The sequence below is a fragment of the Vespa crabro genome, chromosome 11 (genome assembly GCF_910589235.1).
Source record: "Vespa crabro chromosome 11, iyVesCrab1.2, whole genome shotgun sequence".
NCBI lineage: Eukaryota > Metazoa > Arthropoda > Insecta > Hymenoptera > Vespidae > Vespa > Vespa crabro.
The window spans coordinates 5,509,718-5,531,795 of NC_060965.1; the positions used below are offsets into that span (position 1 = coordinate 5,509,718).

General features: G+C 28.9%; 2 protein-coding genes across 10 annotated transcripts in view; one reads left to right on the forward strand and one right to left on the reverse strand.

Moving 5' to 3' along the window:
* LOC124428189 (cytosolic carboxypeptidase 1-like) overlaps window positions 1–7,487 on the forward strand; it is a 35,566-nt gene extending 28,079 nt beyond the window's left edge. For 7 of the 9 annotated variants that reach the window (XM_046971975.1, XM_046971977.1, XM_046971982.1 and 4 more), the window contains 4 exons: window positions 4,548–4,800; window positions 5,524–5,648; window positions 5,897–6,049; window positions 6,597–7,487. In XM_046971975.1, coding sequence (XP_046827931.1) covers window positions 4,548–4,800; window positions 5,524–5,648; window positions 5,897–6,049; window positions 6,597–6,708 — 643 coding nt within the window. In that variant the 3' untranslated portion in view covers window positions 6,709–7,487. The remainder of the gene's footprint in view (window positions 1–4,547; window positions 4,801–5,523; window positions 5,649–5,896; window positions 6,050–6,596) is intronic. The other 2 variants (XM_046971976.1, XM_046971978.1) reach the window with 2 other exon arrangements.
* A 360-nt stretch (window positions 7,488–7,847) lies between these two features.
* LOC124428191 (mitochondrial uncoupling protein 2-like) lies at window positions 7,848–21,203 on the reverse strand. Its single transcript, XM_046971990.1, has 6 exons — window positions 21,088–21,203; window positions 16,598–17,251; window positions 16,133–16,254; window positions 13,353–13,462; window positions 11,232–11,444; window positions 7,848–10,837 (listed from the first exon to the last, which is right to left on the reverse strand). Exons 2-6 carry the CDS (start codon window positions 16,715–16,717, stop codon window positions 10,452–10,454), a joined length of 951 nt encoding a protein of 316 aa, XP_046827946.1. The 5' UTR covers window positions 16,718–17,251; window positions 21,088–21,203; the 3' UTR covers window positions 7,848–10,451.
* Between the last annotated feature and the right edge of the window lie 875 nt (window positions 21,204–22,078).

Sequence of the window (22,078 nt, forward strand, 5' to 3'; positions counted from 1 at the left end):
GATTGGAGGAGGAATGCAAATCCAGACCGGTCACGAATATATTCTAACGTGAGGGCCTTTACTTCGTGCGAGCAACCAACTGGTGCACGATCCTTTAACTGAACTTCATTTCGTTCTTCCGATCGATACATTACCAAAAGCTTTTATACCTTGCTCTCGTTAATCGTTTAAAGTGTCCATTATACCGTCTTTTCTTCTGCGGGAATAAAAAGTATAAGAAATTATATCGCGTTAAGAGAAATCTAATCTTTTAAGTTAGAAAATAAATGCAATTAGCGAGCTACGAAAGTGAACTTTCGTGTAACGCAAAATCGTTTCGTTGAATTTTACGATCGAATGTGTCTGTTCTTTTTTATTTTTTTTTCCCTCCCCTTTTCATCTTTTTTCTTGCTTTCTTTCTTTTTTTTTTTCTTTTTTACTTTTTGAACTTCCAAGGACATTCTGCATTATGATAGTTAAGGGCTAAGTACTATTTCGAGATGAAAATTTACGATTCCTTTTTTTATAAAATATTACATTTAGATAAATTCAGTATATATTTGTATTAAATCCAGTAAATGATCCAAAAAAAAAAATGTTTACCTCTAAGTAAAATTTGAATCGATTGTTCGTCACTTTTGTCATTCACTAGGTTCATGAGTTTAGAACGTTTTAGAATGTTTTAGAATGTTTCCTTTTTTTATTATTATTATTTTTCCTTCCTCTTCTTCTTTCAAATTAATATATTTGGAAAAAAAATATGGTGTACCGAAGAGAAGAGAAATAGCTAATTTAGTCAAGTCATTAATAGGATTCGAATGGAAAGAATGACGGAACTTCAGTAAGTATCTTACGGGACAAGTCTGAGACGTGAGCTCGGTCAGACGTAATTTCTCGAGGATTTCTCAAGAGGTGAGAGAGAAGTTCGCGGTCAAGGCTCCTCGGTTCAAGTCATTGACATCGGTGTTGCTCGCACGAACAGACTGATGCTGTCCATTACACCGGGTGCTCGATAAATTCACGTATATATCGAATTTGATAGTCGTCAAATTATTCGAAAAGTATTTCTTATAAAGGAAATATCCAATGAATATATCCTATTGCTTCAACGCTAATCGGAAATCATTTTCTAACGTTCACTTCATCGATTTTATCAATGCTTGTTTAACATTGTAGATACACTGTCATCTAATGTTTACATGTAAGTTATAAGAACAACTTTTAAATTATATTTTCACATCGTTCTTTTCTTAATAAAAAAAAAAAAAAAAAAAAAAAACAAAAAAAAAATGTACATATATATAAATAGATTTCATTAGAAATTTCTTCTTCATTTTTCGATTATTTTATAATAATTTGTAACAATCAAATGTCGTTCAAGTAAATCTAAAAAGTATTATATCGTCGTTATCATTATTAATTCATATTACGTGTTTATCCAACACATACATACGTATGAGAAAGAAGAAATGTAATTTGTAATATTAGAAATTTTTTACTCATACGTTTAGAATTGGTCGAACTATTATTAAAATTAAATATTATTCGAGTAAAATAAGGAAAAAAAAATTATTATATATCATTAGAATAATATTATTTTCATTATATACTTCATAAAATTTAACGCTTATGGGATGTAATAAAGGCTATCTATCTAATTCACATACATAAACGTACACTCTCACATATATGCGCGTGCGGACGCGCGCGCACACACATACATATGCACATTTGGTCGCACATAACGAGAAAATTAACGTTTTAAGATCTCACATAATGATCGTCATCATTGAGATCTAGCTGATTCTTACTATAATAGCGTTACACGGCGAAACGTCTCCATGCGATTTCCACGTACGCTGATTACTTCGTTTTAATACCAAGCAGGCTCTACCTATACCGATAAACCAACCATTTTCTTTTTCTTTTCTTTTCTCTTTTCTTTTTTTTCTGTTTTTTTTTTTTTGGGACTCAGGGAATCTACTACACGGGATGAAATCTATTATCTTGAATGACTCTTATTCCTTTGCTTATTCTACGAATCAGACAGTTAACGTCCTCGAGAGGGTAAGAGGAGAGGTTTGGGAGGAGGAAGGAAGAGAGAAGAATAGAGACAGAAAGAAAGAAAAGAGGGAGAGAGAGAGACAGACAAACAGACAGAGAAAAATAGTTGCACTTTCAGTCGACACTGTCTCCATCAACTGCATCATTTACTTTTTATTGTTTTCTTACAGCATCTCTCTCTGTTTTTTCTCTCTCTCTCTCTCTCTCTCTCTCTTTCTTTCTTTTTTTTTCTGTCTCTTTCTCTCTCTCTCTCTCTCTACCTCTCTTTCTCTCCCTCTTTCTCTCTTGGATGAGAAATTGATCTTTGCCTACGAACGTGACTAAAAGAACTTTACCTCGTGGTATGTATTTATTTGTACTATATATATGTATATATATATATATATATATATATATATATATATATATACACATAGATAGATATGTACATACATGTACAAGTACGTGTAGCCTCGAAAGCGGAAGTTATTAACCATCATCGAATTGCTAATGTCTTTATCGTAGTGACATTCGATAGATGAATCCAAAATTGAATGAATGGATCAAGGAAGCTAATACAATTGTCTAACCTACCTACATTTTTATTATTGCAATTATTGCAATCATACTTGATATTTTTTTTATCAAACAAATTTTTATAAAATCATATTTATATTATATTATATTATATTGTCTTCATAAAAAAAAAGCACGTGAAAGTTAATTAATTAAATTCGAATAATAATGTTATAGCATAAGATTTGATTAATTTTAATTTTATTATCATATTATCTTTCATTTTAAACAATAAATATAAAAGGATAGATTTATCTCAAATTCAGCATTAAAATTTTTGCTCTTATAACTTTACGTAACATACATAAATATTTTTGTTCTTATTGTTGTTACTTATTAATAATTGACGTGTATCAAACTTTTTTTTCTTTATAGTGATTACTTTTCACTTTTAATCCGTACAATTGGCAAAAATGATTAATGTCTCTTTCACGTTGTTCTCTTTTATATTTTTTTTTCTCCCCCCAATTTCCGTGGATGTTTAGTGTTTAGATAATTGCTATTACCAAAATGGGTATTGTTTTAGAAAAGTTTTAGAATAAATATGTAAAAGCGAAGATAAAGAGGATCTCTTAACATTCAAGTTAGGTGACGTACATCACCTCCGGACAAGGTTTACATCCCGAAACGATGTCAAGACGACAATGACGACGTTATAATCGTAGCTACGAAGCTTGCCATCGCTGGTAGTAAGGATGTGCTTAGAAAATGATTAGCTATGCGCGACGCGAAGGTGTCACTTCCTCTGCTTCGACTTCCGCCCGCCGGAAACGTCCTTCCAACAGCGGCTGAATCCTTAAATGCCGACGATCTTTCGAGGTCTCGCTCCCACAACCCTCTCTCTTTCTTTTTGTTTCTTCATCTCAATGTATTAATGTGTTATGCGTGATACTTCAATCAATCGATTATTAAATCATCCAACTACCATTGACCTATTTCATTAATGAAGTAAATAAAAAAAAAGTTAAGAAAAAATCGACATACAAATAGGTTTCCAATGTCGATATTTATAATCCATTAGGCATACAATTATATATATAATTTTTATTAAATATTATTTTCTTTTTATAAAATTATTATTTTTTTTGCTCTTTTTTTTTCTTTTAAATTAGAAAATCATTTAGTTTGGCAAAATTAGTTTTTCTCAATAATATATATTTCAAATAGATCGAATATATATCGACAAATTTCAACAATATTTATCTAAATCTAATTCATATTAAATATCCTTTGGATACACTTTTTCTTTCTTTTTTTCTTTCTTTTTTTAGATGAGATTAAATAAATTCAGATGCGTATTATTGAAATATAATTATCCATATAAATCATTGATGTATATAAATTTCATTCGTGTAAGAATGAAGTTACTTTTTCGCATAAATTTATTATCGAGAGATCAAACATATCTAAATAGATAAATAATCTCAGAAAAATTTCTTCCTATCTAAATCTTTAAAGAATATTATTTAAATTTATATACATATATATATATATATATATATATATATATATATATATATATATATATAAATAATATTCTTCGGATTAGAAACAAAAGATTATCTCTTCAGATCTATCTTTTAAGATATCAAACGTATTTAGATATACATTAACAAACAATCCTTTTATATCTACATCTCTGATATAACCAGATATAATTTATATTAGATAAAATTACTTTTTAAAATTAGATATAGAAATATATTATCCCAAAGTTATCTTATTTAAAGTATTTTCGTTCAAATTAAATGTAATAAATAATTTCAATACTCGATTCAATTTCTAATTTTAAATTTAAATTGAAATTATTATATTTAAAATAGAACTTCGTTTTTAAACATATAAATCTCTGGATAACGATGATCATTGATAATTTGTTTTTTTTTCTCTTTTCAATTGCCTTCGTTTCTTTTATTTTCTCCTTTTTCTTTTTTTTTGTTCGATCATAGCAATCGATATGGACTAACGAACGAAGACTTGAACAGACGATGGAGCAATCCGGATCAATCGTTACATCCAGTGATCTATCACACGAAGGGCTTGATGGAGTACTGCACAAGGGTCCTACAAAGACCTCCTCATGTCTTCGTAGACTATCACGGCCATTCACGGAGGAAGAACGTGTTTCTCTTCGGTTGTTCAAGGTCGAGTTCTTGGAGCGCCGCGGACAGGGCGAAACCGGACCAGCCGGTGCAGTATTTGGTAAGGGACGAAAGAGGGATCGACGAGGGTATTATTTTTAGACTCTGCGTGTATTCACTGTATATCGATGGATGCGCGTGCTTCTCGTAAATCAACGCATCGACGTCTCTCGGACGTCTTTGAAATTCTTCTTTTAAAGGCTAACAATCAATTGAAAAAACTAACAAACTAAAATCACCATATATCATCCTTTAAAGATTACCCTTATTATTTATTAAAAGGAATAAAAGAAAAGTAAATGGTAGATTTATAATCATTACCTTTTACAATTTTTAACTATAGATTTATTCGAATCTTCTTTTTTTCATTATTCGAATATCCAATCATCATAATTATATTTATTCATCATAATTATATTTATTAATCATAATTATATTTATTAATTTAAAATTTATTTATTTTTAAAAACATATATATATATATATATATATATATATATATATTATATAATCGGAATTTTTGCATATAGTAATGTAGAAGTGAATTAATATATATATATATATATGTGTATATATATATATATATATATATATATTTATATATAAGATAACTTATACTATACTAAAATAAAAATTTCATTTCTATCGATCAAATCTATCGATTATATTCATGGTCATAAAATTGTTCGAATCAAGATCATGATTGATTTTGATCGTATTAAAACTAAGGATTCATTATGAAGAATTTCTATTAAAAAAAAAAAAAAAATTTCTATCTTCGTAGATCTTACCGCATCTAATGCAAAGCGTTTCACCGGCATTTGCTTTGCCGCTGTGTTCCTTCAAGGTAGAAAGAAATAAGGAATCCACCGCCAGGGTTGCCATATGGCGGCAGTTGGGTGTTTCGAAGTAAGTACCGATCGCATCTTGAGAAACGATCTGACTCGCAATGAGTCTACGTGTGGGGTCGACCAAGGTCGAATTCACGATTCTACCGATCAGACTCCGAGCTTGCCGAACAAGCTTTTGCTCCTTCTTCTCTCTGTTATGTATTCGAAACCCTATCGATATAATTACCTGTTACTTGAAAGTTTTCCTAACTGATTGCACACATCGAAAGTATCATTTAATTAACGAATTCATTATCTCATTAACAGAAGTTACACGATGGAGAGTAGCTTCTGCGGATGTGATCAAGGTGTCCTCGCTGGATTACATCTTGATACAAATCATTTGAAAGCTATTGGACAAGACTTTTGTCAGGCATTAGCTATGATGAAAGATGCTGACGAAGATTGGAATGTTGACAAGTAAGTGTCGTTTAATAAATCGATATATATATATATATATATATATATATATATATATATATATATATATATATATATATATATATTATTTCTATATTATTACCGAAACGGCCGAAATTTTTTTTTTCTAATAAAATTTTTATTATATGTATTAATTTAATTCAATTTAATAAAAGCAAAAGACAAAGAGAATAATGAAAAGTAACAATCTGAACTCCATATTGATAGTTCAATGTTAAAAGAAATTTCTTAATAATATCGATTTGATTCAATCAATGCAATGAAAAAAAAAATAATAATAAATAAATAAATAAATAAAAAAAAATATATATATATGAAAACTAAGATTACGATCTAATAGTTCCATGCTAACATTTCTTCTTACATTATTATAATTATAATATATTTGTTATTTGACTCAATAACAGATTTGAGAAAATAGATTTAGCCAATGTCTGTCGCAATTTTATGAATTAGATATTTAAAACTTATTACTGTCGATCGAGTTAGATGAGATTATGAGGGATCAGATTGTTGTTGAACACAGATACATCGAAGAGTCCTGCTGTCAACGAAAATGTATCCAACGAAAAATGAGAAGAAAGCCTAAATGCATTCAGGACAAACTTGCCATACATCATATCAGTGGGATTCCTTAGCGAAGGGAAATGTAATTATCGATTGAAAATCGTGATGATGCACGTTTATGTATGCTTGTTTTTTTTTCTTTTTATCTTTTTCTTTCTTTATTTCTTTCTCTTTTTTTTCTTTTTTTTTTGTTTTTTTGTTTTCTAACAAGAATTCGCTTTAGGATCTAAAGAAGATGAAAAGCTTCATTTTGGGATCTATCTAATTTGATTGACTGGCCTATAACAACTAATCACTTTTAATTAATCTTTCGAACTAGTACTTGTGTTTGTTTCTAAACTATTTGTCATAGGATATTTCATTAATTCGTTTCCCCTTTCTTTTGTCTGTTTTTTTGTAGAATTCCAATGGGAGAAACGATACCTGAAGAATCAGGATGCATGGAGGACGATGTATCCTCCAGTTGTGATTCGGACGAGTCTGATTTGGAGACCTAAAGATTCTCTTTCCATCTCAGTTTGGAAGATTTGCGAATCGAACATTTACTTGTCAGAAGATAAATTTATTAACCGTTGATGTTTGGAATATACGCTGATTCTGGTTCCGAATCCGGGCACACACGAAGTTATTATTTTTGTGAAAAAGATTTATTGAAAAATCGTAACAAATGGTTAAAATCGTTTACAACTTATTTACTATCTACATTCTAGGCGAGATAAGTTTGTTATATTAAGTATCAACAAAATCACAAGAAAAAAGATAATGATGAGAAATAAATAGAAAGGATTGGTTTGTTTTATCCTTTACATTATTTAAATTAAAAAAAAAAAAAAAAAAAAAAAAAAAAAAAGAAAAAAATCAGAACATCTTACGTTACGATGTTATTGATGAATTTACAATAATTTTTTCCTTTTTCCTTTTTCTATTTTTCTTTTTTTTTTTTCCTGAAGAAAATCGAACTCAAATATCTCGGAACCAGAATTTAAAAATGGAATATTCTTCGTGTTACACTAACATTATCCTCTTTTTTACGATTTTTCTATGTCATTTAAAAAAATGTGATTCATTAAAATCTTATTTGACAAATCACAGCCAATTAATATATTGAATCAAACACGAAGAACAATCCAATTATATTAAGTCTACGAGAGTTAATCGAAAGTAAAAGTACATAATGATTGTTCGAATGAACAAATTATTTGACAATATCTTTGGTAGGAATTTTCAAATATAATGGATAACGTACATGCGATTAGCTAAAACATCTAATCTACTTTGAGTACTAGAATAACATGAAGATGATCGCTCGCACTCTCGCATTCTCTCGCTGTACCTCGCTATCAGATACTTACATGTGATAAATTTAATAGAAAAAAAAAAAATAATAATAATAATAATAAAATAATAATAAAATGAAATATAAGTGAAAAATAAAGAAAAAAACAAAAAACCATGAAATGAATCCAAACGTCAAGTCGAATCCTAGGATTACGTGGAACGATGACTATTCTATTTAGGTAATAAATCGTGTGTTGTTATATACTCAACGTCATTCCGAAAAAAATTGTTTAATTTCCCTTTTCTTTTTTTTTTGGATTTTTTGTTTTCTTTTTTTTATTTGTTTTTTTTTTGTTTTTTTTTTCTTTTCTTTTTTGGTTAAATTGTTTCTCATTCGCCTTAATATGAATAAGATCGCACGAATATTATACAGAGAACATCACTCGCTTGTTACCAAGTGTAACAAATTCTGGTTATTATTGTGTTAATTGCTTTAATACAAGCGGTATACATGATAGTGCTCTACGGTATAACGATTATTATTAATATAGTTATAGATATATTTTTCCTTTTTTTTTTTCCTGTTCGTGCTCACGTTAATTACGCGTCCAAAGTGATAATAAAAAAAAAAAATAAAAAAAAAATGTATATATATCTAACGCGCGCTATGTCGTACACGTGCATGCAAAAGAGACATTTTTTATAAATAGAGATTTATAAAAAAAAAAAAGAATATTAAACATGGACATTTTTGAAAAATGATTACTAATAATCACGCTATAGATATTATTCGTGAATATCGGATTTGCGAGAATGCGAAAAACGGCAAGTTATACACGAATAAAAGCGAGCGACCTAAAGGTAAGATAAGAATTCGAAGAGTTTCTTCCTTTTTTCCTTTTTTTGTGCTTCTTTTTTCAAATTCATGCATACGCTCAGAAGAAAAAGGATAGTTCGGCCAGCGATCTATCATTAAATATACGTGATCAGAGAAATAATGTTTGGCGTTAAAGATAAGATTTGTTTAAAGCAGGTGGCAATTAAATAAGTAGCAATTTTTCTTTTGTTTTCGTTTCTTTTTTTTTTCGACTTACTAAAATCGATTTATACTTTGTCATCGAACGCTAATCATGAAAATAATCATCAATCGCTACGAAAATCTTCAATGGCTTGGAAAAAGCAATAAGCACGGTTTTTCGATCTATACTTAATCGATATTAAAAAAAAAAAAAAAAAAAGAAAAAATAAATAAATGAACAATATGATAAAAAATACTACGAAATATTAAAATCAATATACTATGTAATATTATACTTTCAAGAAATTCTTTATCTCGATCGATAAAAAATATTTGTATATTTAAATATACTGCGCGCCAATGAGAAAGAGATATGTTATTGATCTCAATTAAATATGTAATCGATAAACGCTTCTATTTTTTTGCATATGTACTTACACTCGATAAAGCAGTTTATTATCGATCGATAATGTAGGAAACTAGACAACGACGAATAGTCGATAACTTATCTTTTAGAATTCGAACTATAGAAAATCCACGATCGAGAATCTAAGAAAAATTGTGCCCCTGTATGAAGATTAATTGACGAAAACTAGATTGCTTTACATATTCTTAATTCAATAAGAGACAAAATAGATCGTTCGCGATGACATTTTAAGAACTCATCGATCGACACGACTGAAATTTTCAAACGTGAAAATTCCTATATTTCACGGTCACGATAGGATTGGCAAATATATCAAAATAATGACAGAATATTATTGTCTTTATGGCGCGTAACAATGTGTAACGTTTATCGTTAAATCCTATCTTTCGCTGGCACTTGAATTTTCCTAGAAATTTCTAAAGCCGACCAATAGCCAAAATTTATGCATATATTAGTGCCTAAAATCCGACAGATTTTGCGACGATCGTACGTATGTCCGAATAAATATGTTAAAAATCATTTCAATTTTAGTAATTTAACCACACACACACACGCATATATATAATAAACGAAAAAGAAATTATTCTGATCGAATTTTCGCGAGCAAAAAATGACGGAATTTAGTATTTATCAGCATTTAATAGTATACAACAATTTTTCTAACGAAATAAGAAAGAATTATATAATTAATTTCGCAAGGAAGTCAATTAAATTTTCGATTGATATTAATTTTGAATTTGACCATATGAAATATTCCATTACGTACGATCGGTATATATTTAAACAAAGAAATTATATTAAGAATAAAGTGAAGAAGATTAGGATGATGAGTTTAGCAAGAGAAAAAGTACGATAGTCAATTGATAGTGGAGAGTCGATATAGAACAAGAAGCAACGCCGAATTCTATAAGAACAATGACACTCATGCTAATAGGAGAATATACCACAGAAAGTGGTGCAAGAAACAACGATAATTCAAACTACATTATCAATCTCCACATCAATGGCAATCGACTCGAATCTCATAATTTTATGATATTTTAAAGGATTAAATTAAATCGTCTTGTCTTTGTCAAGATAAGACGATTTATTTATTCGTGGCCGTAAATTTTCTTCGCATGTTTCTTGATTTGCTCGTAGGTGACCCAAAGCATGATGTTCCATGATACCAATCGTGTAAAGCTTGGGACGAAACCCTTGTAAAAAGCAGCGGGCCCTTCCTGAACGAACATTTTGACTGCACATTCAACTGCACCCTTGTATTCGCCAGGTGAGCTGTTCATATAGCGAGTTTTAACGACGTCGACTGGGCTAGCAGCTAGAGTGGTGCAAAGTCCAGCAGCTGTGGCGGCCGATAAATGACAAGGGATACCATCTCGAAGATAACCAGAGCCAATGATCATGTCCTTGATGATGTCGTAGCAAACGATCTCAGCAACGTTTACAATAACGTTCCGGGAGATGTTTGGCATGGTACCTTTTAAAAGAAGGAAACAAGTAATGATTTTTTTTAATTATTTATCATTTATTAATTTTCCTTTCTTATTTATTAGACTATTTCTATTGAATAGTTTTAATTATTACTTTTTCAACATGCTTTTATTATATAAACGTGATATAATTGTAAATTTTCATGAACGAAGCTAAGATCCTTGATTATAGCATGGAGCAAAATTCAAATTAAAATTCTTTCGCATTTTACTTTTTTGGACTGCTTAAGGTATCAGTCTAACTTGTTCAATTCTTGAAGCAAATTTTTTTACAAATGTTTAATTAAAATAGTAAAGAAAAATGTGTTCGTTCTCTCGTATAACTTTAAAATTTAAAAAACGTGTTAAATTTGGAAAAAGATAGTCAATTGAAAAAAATACCTTTCCAAAGACCTCGAGTTCCTTCGACACTGGCAATATTTTTATAAGCCTGAAGAGTTGAGCTGTATCTTACTGATGATCGTCCATTGTTACCGGCTTGAAGACGAACCTTAACGACGTCAGTCGGTTGAGCAAAGAGCACTGCCAAAGCACCGGTTGTGATACCGGCCATAACACGAACACCAATGTTCATCGAACCGCTCCTGTTATTTCCTGTCGGTAAAGAAATTTCCTACAATGAGAAATCTTATATTGCGAGGAACGCAAATGTTTTTTTGGTGAACGAATTTAAAGAAGAGAAGAAGAAAAAAAAACCCTCAAAATACATGTTAAAGGACATAGAGATATTAGGATTTAGTGTACGCATCATTCGCGTTTTACAACTATTTTCTTTCTTTTTTTTTTTTCTCTTCAATTTTCTATGCAGTTGTTTGATCATTAGTTAAAGTCAGAGGATTTAGTTAATAATGTTAATCAATTAGATTACTAACATGTTTCTATTTGTTGATGAATTTGTCTGTCTTCTTTTTTTTCTTTTCTTTTTATTCTTTTTCCTTTTTTTTTTCTTTTTTTTTTTGCTTCGAGTCAATTAAAAAAATTCCGTGAACACGCGTCGAATGTTTGAAATGATGTTAACGAGAAAAGAGAATCTTCGACCGTAGAGATAAACCGACGATCTTTTTACTTTTTTTTTTCTTTTTTTTTTGTTTTTTCTCTTTTTTTTCAACGATATGAACAATTCGATTAATTTAATTGAACTGATAAAAATTTTGTGTCAATTTTATGCGAGAATAATTAAAGTGATAAGATTTAGATTATTCGTACGTGAATTCATTTGAAAAAACGTAAATTAGGATTAAATCAATTCAATATTATTTGATTAGAATCAAGTAGGATTTATAAAAAAAAAAAAAACGTACGATATAGTTTGATAAGATAATTTTTTTTTTCTTTCCTACCATCGACAACTCCCTCCCTCTTTCGCTTATTTTTTTTTTTTTTTTTAATAAATTCGTTCTCCTTTTTGACGAAGAGAAAGACGACGATGTGACGAAGACAACGACGACGATGTGACGAAATTTCTCTTTTCGAGAAATTCAATGCTCGCGATATATTATATAAGCAATTTATATATTAATTTTTTCATCTCTCTCTCTCTCTCTCTCTCCCTCTCTCTCTCTCTCTCTCTTTCTCTCTCTCTCTCTCTCTCTCTCTCTCTTTCTCTTTCGATGCATATATGTCGTGTATATACGTATATTTTCAATCATGTGAGACAATAAATTTATTATCCTTTGACAGGAAGAATTAATTTATTTAATTAATTAATCAATCAATTAGAGTAGCATAATAGAGTAGACTGTTGTAGCAGATCAAATATATAGTATTGTTATCATAAATATTTGTCTTTGTAATGCAGTATGTATGTGTGTGTGTGTGTGTGTAAAAAATATTTGAGCTTTATCTCATAGTTTTGTAATATTTATATACATAGTGAAGAAATATGTTCTAATAAATTTGACTCAAAAAATTATTTCTTTTCGTAATCAATAAATATTTATTTCAATCAATGAAAACGAAATCAAGATTTAATTGAGACATCAAAAGATTTCGATTAATTGATTTTAATAAATCGACAATAATTAAATAAAATTAATTGCAATGTATTATATTACCATATAGTTCTATCCATATTTATCATTGCATATCCATTATATATTAAAACGAATCAAAAATATTAATTAATTAACACGAAAATCTAATGGATTTCGTAAAAACGAGAAAAATAATTTCACGAGACCAAATTTATTAGAAACCATTTGTTTCTAATTCATTCGAATTAATACCTTACTTCATCATATCAAATAAACTCAATTAGTTTGTAACACACCTAATATTAATTTATACGTGATTGGTATATGTTCGATTGTGTATGTATGTGTATGTGTATGTGTATGTATGTATGTATGTATGTATGTATATTTGTTTGTTTGTATTTGTATACGTGTTAGTGTTTGTTAAATGATGGAGATGAAGATGTAGTACCCGTACGTACTTAGGCGTGCGCGTTTGCGCACCCTCGTAAGAATTATATATCAAAAGTTAGGAGTTTGTTGGATGTACCGTCGATGATTCCAGCGTAGAGTGACTTCACGCTGTCGTAGAGGCCCAACCGTACGCTGGCGAAACACATCTGTCTCTGGAGTCCCGCGGACAGACCTCCGTACAGGCTCCTGTAACCACCCTCGCTCAAGCTCACCGCCCTCAAAATTTACCCTCAAACGTTTCCCCGGGTGTGAAAAATGTGATTTTTTCCTTTCGTCTCTCTTTTCTCTCTCTCTCTCCCTCTCCCTCTCCCTCTCTCTCTCTCTCTCTCACTGTCTCTGTCTGTCTGTCTCTCTCTCTCTCTCTCTCTCTCTCTCTGTCTCTCTCTCTCTCTCTCTTTCTCTCATTTTGTCTACCTATGTCCCTTTTATTTGTATTATTTTCTTTTATAAACCCACATCTCCCTTATTTTCTTTTTTCTTCTTTTTTTTTCATTTTATTTATATATTTATTTATTTTTTTTTTTTTTTTTTTTTATTAAAATTCGCAAATTTTTCTTTTTCAAAATAGATAAAATTAGGCAGGAAAAATGTTATTCGCACATTCGACTATCTTTTCTTTATTCTATCTTTCTTTATTGTCTTATTTTCTTTTTTCTTTTTTTTTTTTCTTATTATCATGTTATTTTATTTAATTACTCTTTTTCTTTGACTTTTTTCTTTTTTTTTTTTTTTTAAATACTAGATCTACAGAGTCTCCGTTAAGAAATAATTATTATTGTTGAGCATTTAATTTTGATCAGCGTAATCAATTTCAATTAACGTAATCAATTATAATGGAAAAAAAGGAACATAATTTAATATAAATCTAGTATTAATGATATATATTTATATATATATATATTATTTCTTTTTTTGTTAGAAAAAAATTATATACACTATTTTAACACAATGCTAAATATTAATTCTCATATTAAAGCCAATGTAACGAAACAATTATTAATTGATAATTTACTTATTGTATATTATTTTCTTTTTTTTTTCTCTATGATTTCTTTTTCTTTTTATATTTTATTACGACTATTATTATTATTAGAAGAACTAGGTGGACGTACGCGAGAGAAAAGAGGACGGCCCGAGAGCCGCGTGGTATCATCGAGAGAGAGCTTGTGCCGAGAGCTGGACTAACTTGTCTCGTATAAGAGCAAAACGCGTTGAAAGCTCAACCAAGGAAGAAAAGAATGCCGGTCTGGCATTCGCAAAAGTAAACTGCAGTTAGGCAAAATAAATATAACTCACAGAAAAAGAGTACGTGCGAGATTTGAAATAAAAAAGGAAGGAAAAGAAAAGAAAAGAAAAGAAAAGAAAAGAAAAGAATGAAACGGCAAAGAAAAGAACAGCACAGCAAAGAATCCAAAATGTAGAATTTCATGCGTTTGTTCGATCGGGCGAGAGTTGCTTTTTTTTCTTTTTTTTTTTTTTTTAAGAAAAGAAAAAAAAAAGAAAGAGAGAATATAAAATTGCTACGTTATCTATATTTCATTTTAAACGAATTTCATTCCTAAATTGTTCGCCAAAAATTATAATAATAATTAATAGTCGAATTAACATTACTCATCTCTATTAACAATTTAATCATAATACATTTGTATTGTAAATAATAAATGATTTATACTGTAAATTTTGTGCGTTTCTTTTTTAACTTGCATTTATAATAAAAAAGAAAAAATTACATTCTGTAATCATGAAAAAGCAACTTTCGCGTGAAGGAATAATCGAACGAACATTATCAAAAAGAGTGCCAATAAATGTCGTTCCTAGTCGTTTTCATTCTCTTTGATTTTTTTTGTATCATATTGTTATCAAACAATTGATTAGATTTTTCATAGATATTAAAGAGGAACACTCGTTGTTGGCACATGAACAGAGAGGTTTAAGAGGTTTAATAAGAGTTTAAAAAGAAATGAATATTGAAAAAAAAAAAAAAACAAAAAAAACGGATAACTTAAATCGAAGAAAAAAGCGATCGAACGAGTCGACGAGCATTATCATTTTCGAGTACTTTGTAATTTGCCGATCGAAGCTCGCAATTGTTCTTTTTTTTCTCTTTTTTCTTTTTTTTTTTTATATTTTGTTTCAAATTAACTTCGAATCGATCTCCGTCGTTGCTACCAATTATAATAATTATTCTCTCTTCATGCACACTCGGCCTAACTATAGTAACACTATAATAATAATTTGATAAAAATAAATCTACAAAGAAATTCTATATTTTATTTGTTAATTAAATTTTTACCGTATTCTTTTTTCCTTCGAATATGATGATGATTAAAATAAAAAAAATGAACGTCTTTGCAAAGTAAGAAATTTATGTAATGACATTAATAATTAGTATAATTAGACCGTTTGTGGAACTTGGCAGTAACGAAGGGATCGATCGTATTCCAACGATAATTGAAAAGCTTTGAACGTCTACGAGCCATCGACTCGAGAAATTTTCAAAATTCTTGTATTATTTTCATTAAAGCGAGAGAATTATATATTTTTTCTTTTTTTTTTCTTTTAAATTCATTTTTCCTTTTCTTTTTATTTTTTTTTTTATCGGCGAATAGGCCGTAAATGCAGCGAGTTAAATTAACGACTTGATCGTTTAAACGATAAATATAAGAGTCGATCGAATTACGAAACAAAATGGTCGGCTAGTTTATATATCGCATTTATTATATGATAAATAAATATATAGTATATATATATATTTATATATATATATATATTTATATATATATATATAAATTGAATCATTTTACCTACCCCCTTTTAATCAAGTGAAAATTATGAATAGGATCTTAGACAACGTACCTTGCTCCTTCAACCCTGACGATGTTCCCCATTGTCTCCAAAAGTCCTGGCTGACTCGCTCTCATTGCTAGCATCGGACCTTCCGTCGATGCCAGCAATATAGTTCGTCCTTCGCCAGCGATCTGACAAAAAAGAAAAAAGGAAAAAAATTCATTTAAAAATTAATTTCGTACAAAAATCAATTCATTGAAAATTTTTAACAATTCAATGTATTAACGTTAATAATAAATAACACAAATATATAAAATTATTTTAATAATTATATATATATGCATATATACAAATAATAATATTCTATGACAAATAATAAAATAATTAATGTATTTAATACATTATTGAATTAAGATATTATTTAAATTAAATAATTAGTATTGATATTATAATAAGAAATATAAAATTAAATTTGTTTTGATGGTCGTAAGTTTTGTTATACAATAATAAATAAAAATTAAATTGTATATGTACCTGCATTCTGACTTTGGCCGTGTCCAAAGGAAACGTAGCTAAATCAGCAATGCAAGCCGCAGTGCCAGCTGTCAATAGCTTCAAACCAATATTCAAATCTTCCGATGATCCTTGCTTCATGATGTTATCCTTTTTGTCTCTTCTTTCTTTTTTTTTTTTTTTTTTTTTTTATTCTCTTTGACCTTTTATCTTTCGAACTCTATCGAAGAGTAGGCAGGGAAATGTGTGGGAGAAAAAAAGTGATATATCGATCGAATTAATTGTTGATACTTTGCGTGCTTTGTTGCCGATGACAAAGATTATTGTGCGATTGTTTACACTTTATTTTCTTCTTTTATTGTTCTTTTTTCTTTTTCTTCTTCTTTTTTTTCAAACCCGCGTGACGTCTCTTCAATTATTTTCCTTCGTAGCAATTCGACTCGTCCGGTGTTGAACTCCGATTTGATTAGACAAGCGATCTTATGTACACTATATACAAGGTGGTCCTACCAGAGGACAAGAAACTTCAGATGTTCATGAATGGGATAGTGGGTTTTTTTAGAGATAAAACTCTTTAGGTTCCCTGAAGTGATCAGGATAAGCGTGCAGTCCTCTCGACTGCGAGCACTCGTGTTTGATTTCCTTGTTGTTAAGTACTTTATACATACTATTCTCCTGTATAAACAAAAAATAGATTTTTTTTTTGACTTATATTCTATATACACATTAATGCCAATTTTCTTTTTATATCATGCCATTGTTAATCTTAAATGATATAAGACGATATTAATGAACAATATAATATTATTGCAAAATTAACGTTGTCTTATAATACGAAAGTTTTTTAATTCATGATTAATATAATATTATTTTTAAAGATTAACTTGAGAATCATTATATATTGTCAATTTATACAATGATAAATTTGCCTATAATGTATCGATGTATTACGAATTAATTTTAAGTTTTGCGATATACGAGTTTCCGGGTTTTTCAATTTTTTAATGATTCATATTATAACTATCTCACGTTAATTAATAAACTGACATGCTAACGAGATGTAACCCGAACTTGCATGGTATAAAACATGGTTTTCTGACTATTAGGCTTGAAAATAGAATGACTTTTGGAAATGAGCCAATTAGAATGACGGAAATGGAGAATGCTCTATCTCTATCTCTTTATCTCTTTCTCTCTCTCTCTCTCTTTTTATCTCTCTTTCTCTCCCTCTCTCTCCTTCTCTTTTTATTTAATTATCTCTGTAATAATCGATCATTGATAAAAATTTCTATTTTTAATCATTCTTTAATCAATCTCTATAATAATAAATTTATTTTTTATCCAGATATCTAGATAAAAAGAATTGATAAAGTTAATAAATTGCAGTGGCATGAAACAACTGAGACGTATAATCCTACACGTGTGGAAGTGTTATCGATTAATCAAGTCCAAGTTCGCGATTTCACGAATCATTGATCTTGAAAACGTTCGAGCGTCGAGAAAGTAGTAATTAAAAGTATTAAACATTTTTTATTGTTACTTTGAAATTCTCTGATTGTAAGTAATAGAAATAACGTTGATAATATATTTTATATATTAACGGTGTATCTTTATTAGATTATTTTTATTTTTATTTTCTAATTACCTTTTCTTATTTATTTAAACAAAAAATATTTTTTTTTTCAAATTGTAATTAAAGTTATCTATGAAAATAAAATATGTGTAAATTATATAAAAATGAAAGTATTTGAAATTAATTAACAATACATGCATATAATATGAATAAGTAATTTTCTTTTTAGTCATAATTCGTATCTTTTTAATAAGAAAAATTTATGGTCGAAACATCATTGAAAAAAAAAAAAAGAAAAAACGCGAACAATAAAAATATTTTCAGCATCAGCCGACTGGCTGATTCGCAAAAGAAAATAAAAAAAAGAAAGAAAAGAAAGAAGCCAAGTTCAAAGTCCATTCAGATTTAATATCAGTCAATGATCTCGTTTTGAACTTATTTTTGAGTAAATTTAATTTCTTTTATGTTGACCTCATAAACGAAGATCAACGCTTGATTTGGTTTTAATTTACCGTTAAAAAACTTGGTATTTTTCCTTCTTAACTTTCATCTTTTATCTTACGTATATAACAGCTAACAGTGACTCTCAATCGTGTCTAAAACGATAATCTTTGATTGATCAAATCGATAAAAAAAAATTTATATTTGCAATAACGATCATTATGATCCTGTTATATTAGAAACCATAATATTATAAAAATAATAAAATTGTATGAAAGAATTATATATATGATGAGATTTAATATTTGCAAAGGTTGAAAACCACTGAAGTGACCTTCGATCAATGATTTCTATTCTAAAGTTCAATTCGCATATACGGTTATACAACGTCATCATGGTAACTGTCGACTTTATTTATAATACTAATATATTTATACAAGCAATAAAATAGACAATAGCATAAGAATGCCGAAAGTTCATCAGCGTTTATAATTCGGCCACTCTTTATTTTATTATGCACATATGTATGTGTATTCTTATGTCAAATGATTGGTAAATGATTAAAAAAAATGATTAACGGATGCAAAATAATCAAATTTTAAACATGAATATGAAATGTGCAATATGAAACTTTACAACTGATTAGAATTTATTAATTTATTTAATTATTTCGGATTAATTAATTAATTGTAAATTTCAATAATGTTAAATGTAAAATATAAATTTTATAATATTGTGTCGTAATTAAGGAATGACTATGCATAGTTTAATCAATTAGGATAATTTGTAGGATAATGCGACGAAGCGTCGAAAAAAGGAAGGTAAGAAATATTTACATTTAACAAAACACAATGAAATATCAGAAGGTTATAAACTTATAACCTGATGAAGATCGATAGAAGTCCTTGAGATATTTGAATATTCAAAGCTTGTCCTTTCTAATGGTAATAGAAAGTGTTCTCTGTGACGCGCAGTCTCTGATCTATCCTTGCGCATATAAGGATAAAACTAATATGATATAGTGCTATTATATTGATTAGACACTTGCTAATACCGGAAATGTTAACAGGAAGTAAATGAACTAAACGAAATAAAAAACATTTATTATTCATCTTATCTTCAGAAAAAAAGTCAAACTAGATTCGTGATAAATAAAAAATGAACGAATAAGCAAAAAAACAAAAAAAAAAAAAGTAAATAAAACAGAAAAGAAAAAATATTACTCGGATATATATATTTATATATATTAACAATGTTGGAGCTACTATAGTTCCATTTGTGGATAATTTAGATTATAACTAGTTCAAGTTCAATGTCAAACTATTCACGTATATTTTCATGTATAAATTATCGACTCTTCCGAACGATATTTTTGTGTCTTCTTTCAATGGACAAAATTTGTTTCATATTTGTGCAATCTCTCTCTCCTCTCTCTTTCTCTTTCTCTCTCTCTCTCTCTCTCTCTCTCTCCTTCTCTCTTTCTCTCTCTGTCTGTCTGTCTGTCTGTCTATATTTCCCTTTCTTTGTCTGTCTATTCCTAGCAAATCGATGCGGTCTTTCTGGTGCGTTCGCGCATATGCACTGCAGCTTCAGCTTACTGGATTGCATCAACTTAGAATTTTTACATCCTTGTCAAGAGATAATAGAAATTATTGAATTGTTTTGATATTATCTTCTTACCTTTTCTTTTTTCTTTCTTTTTTTTTTTTCTTTTATATATTTCCTTATCAAGAACTTGAAATACGTTGTACGAATGTGCAGCTCGATAATTGTAAACGATAGAATGTACTTCATTTATTATTTTTCTTATTTTACTTTCTTTTTTTTTTTCAAATTGTTGAACGATCAATAAAATTTGTTTGCATGGAAATATATCTATAGATAAATATATGTTTACACACATGCATATGTGTGCGTTGGCTATACACAAAAGGGTTCCGTAATTACTGTTAGAAATGGCATGAGACATCGATCTTTTTGTCACGTTATATTATTTAGATATGGCAAGAAATAAAAAGACATATGTCACCAAGGTCTTACTTCTTTAGTGTAATTTTCCTATTCCCAATATCTTGTTTTTTTTTTGTTTGTTTATTCTTTTTTTTTCTTTTTTTCTTTTTTTCTTTTATCAAATGCCAAAAAATAAAGAAACATATCTTTTTCTATTCGCATGTTATATGACTTTAATCTTGCTAGTTAAGAAATATTATGTTTCAAGGTCATCTTATCATTTGACAGCTCTTTTATCAAACAGGTATAATAAAGTCGAATTAATTTGATTCTCGTAAAACTATGAATATGAATATGAATTCATGCAATTTGTTGTTCTTGTTGTTGTTGTTGTTGTTGTTATTGTTATTGTTATGGTTGATGTTGTTATTATTGTTTGTTTTCTTTTGTTTGATTGTTTTATATAATAAATTATAAATTAATCGTGAAAAACGAAGTAATGAAATAATGAGGAAATGAAATATGTCTTTTGTTGAAAGGTACTTACCAAGTGTACAGTGAGTGAGTAACAACACAACTGAAGCCGGTTACCGTGAAAGCATCGCTTATACCGGTCTGTCGACCAATAGGAAAACTTCGGGTTCAGCGTCGACCAATCATATTCTGCGAATGACGTCAACACGGACCAAAGAAAGCTCAACTTGCGAAACGATCGATACTTTCTAGGAACGTTATGACTTGATGTACCTTTACCCGCAACGTATATAGGGTGTTAAAAAAAATTTTTAAGGTATATAGTAGTCACTCAATTTAATACAAAGCGCTTAATTAACGTTAGTTGGAAAAATTAATTATTCATAAATAACTTTGTATTTTTTGCATTAGCAAAGTAACTCACTTGTTTCTTATCATCGTATACATGAGACAAATAAAATATTATTAAAAAGTAATAGAATCTGATGTATAACGTGTTAATAGACACAAAAAATTAATAACGATTCCATAATGAACGTTTTTATCAAATAATTTCTTATCGACGATTAAAAATGATCTTATCCCATATTATGTGTCATTTTTATTTGAAACATTTCTTTTTTAACATCCTGTATATAACATATCTAGAAAAATATTATTAAAGGTGCAGCACCCTTTGAAATCAACGACGTTAGGTTAAGAGCAACGTACGGTCCTGAAAATCTAAAAACTGACGTGTTGCACGATAAAAATTTATTTTCTTATATTTTATGAAATTTTGAAATTATACTCTGCAAGGAAAAAAAAATATTAATGTAATTGCAGTAAATTGTAAAAAAGTTTTGTTCCTAATCAATATCATCGCATGATTTTTTTCCAAGAGGTTTTCGCATGCGCTGATAAATATATATATATATATGTATATATATGCATATGCAAAAGGAAATAGCGATTTGTAAGAAATGACCGTGACTTTTGATGGAATTCAAGGAAAATTGTTCGTATGATTCTTAAAAGCAACAGAGTTATATCGATTTTATTATTATAATATTTTCCAGATCTTG

What these genes read in the sequence shown, in the direction of transcription:
- LOC124428191 (XM_046971990.1), bottom strand. Translation starts at nt 16,717, where the DNA reads ATGAAGCAAGGATCATCGGAAGATTTGAATATTGGTTTGAAGCTATTG. An exon ending in CTACGCTGGAATCATCGACG is followed by an intron (nt 11,445 to 13,352) that starts GTACATCCAACA and finishes CTTTACCGACAG; the next exon opens with GAAATAACAGGAGCGGTTCG. An exon ending in AACTCGAGGTCTTTGGAAAG is followed by an intron (nt 10,838 to 11,231) that starts GTATTTTTTTCA and finishes TTCTTTTAAAAG; the next exon opens with GTACCATGCCAAACATCTCC.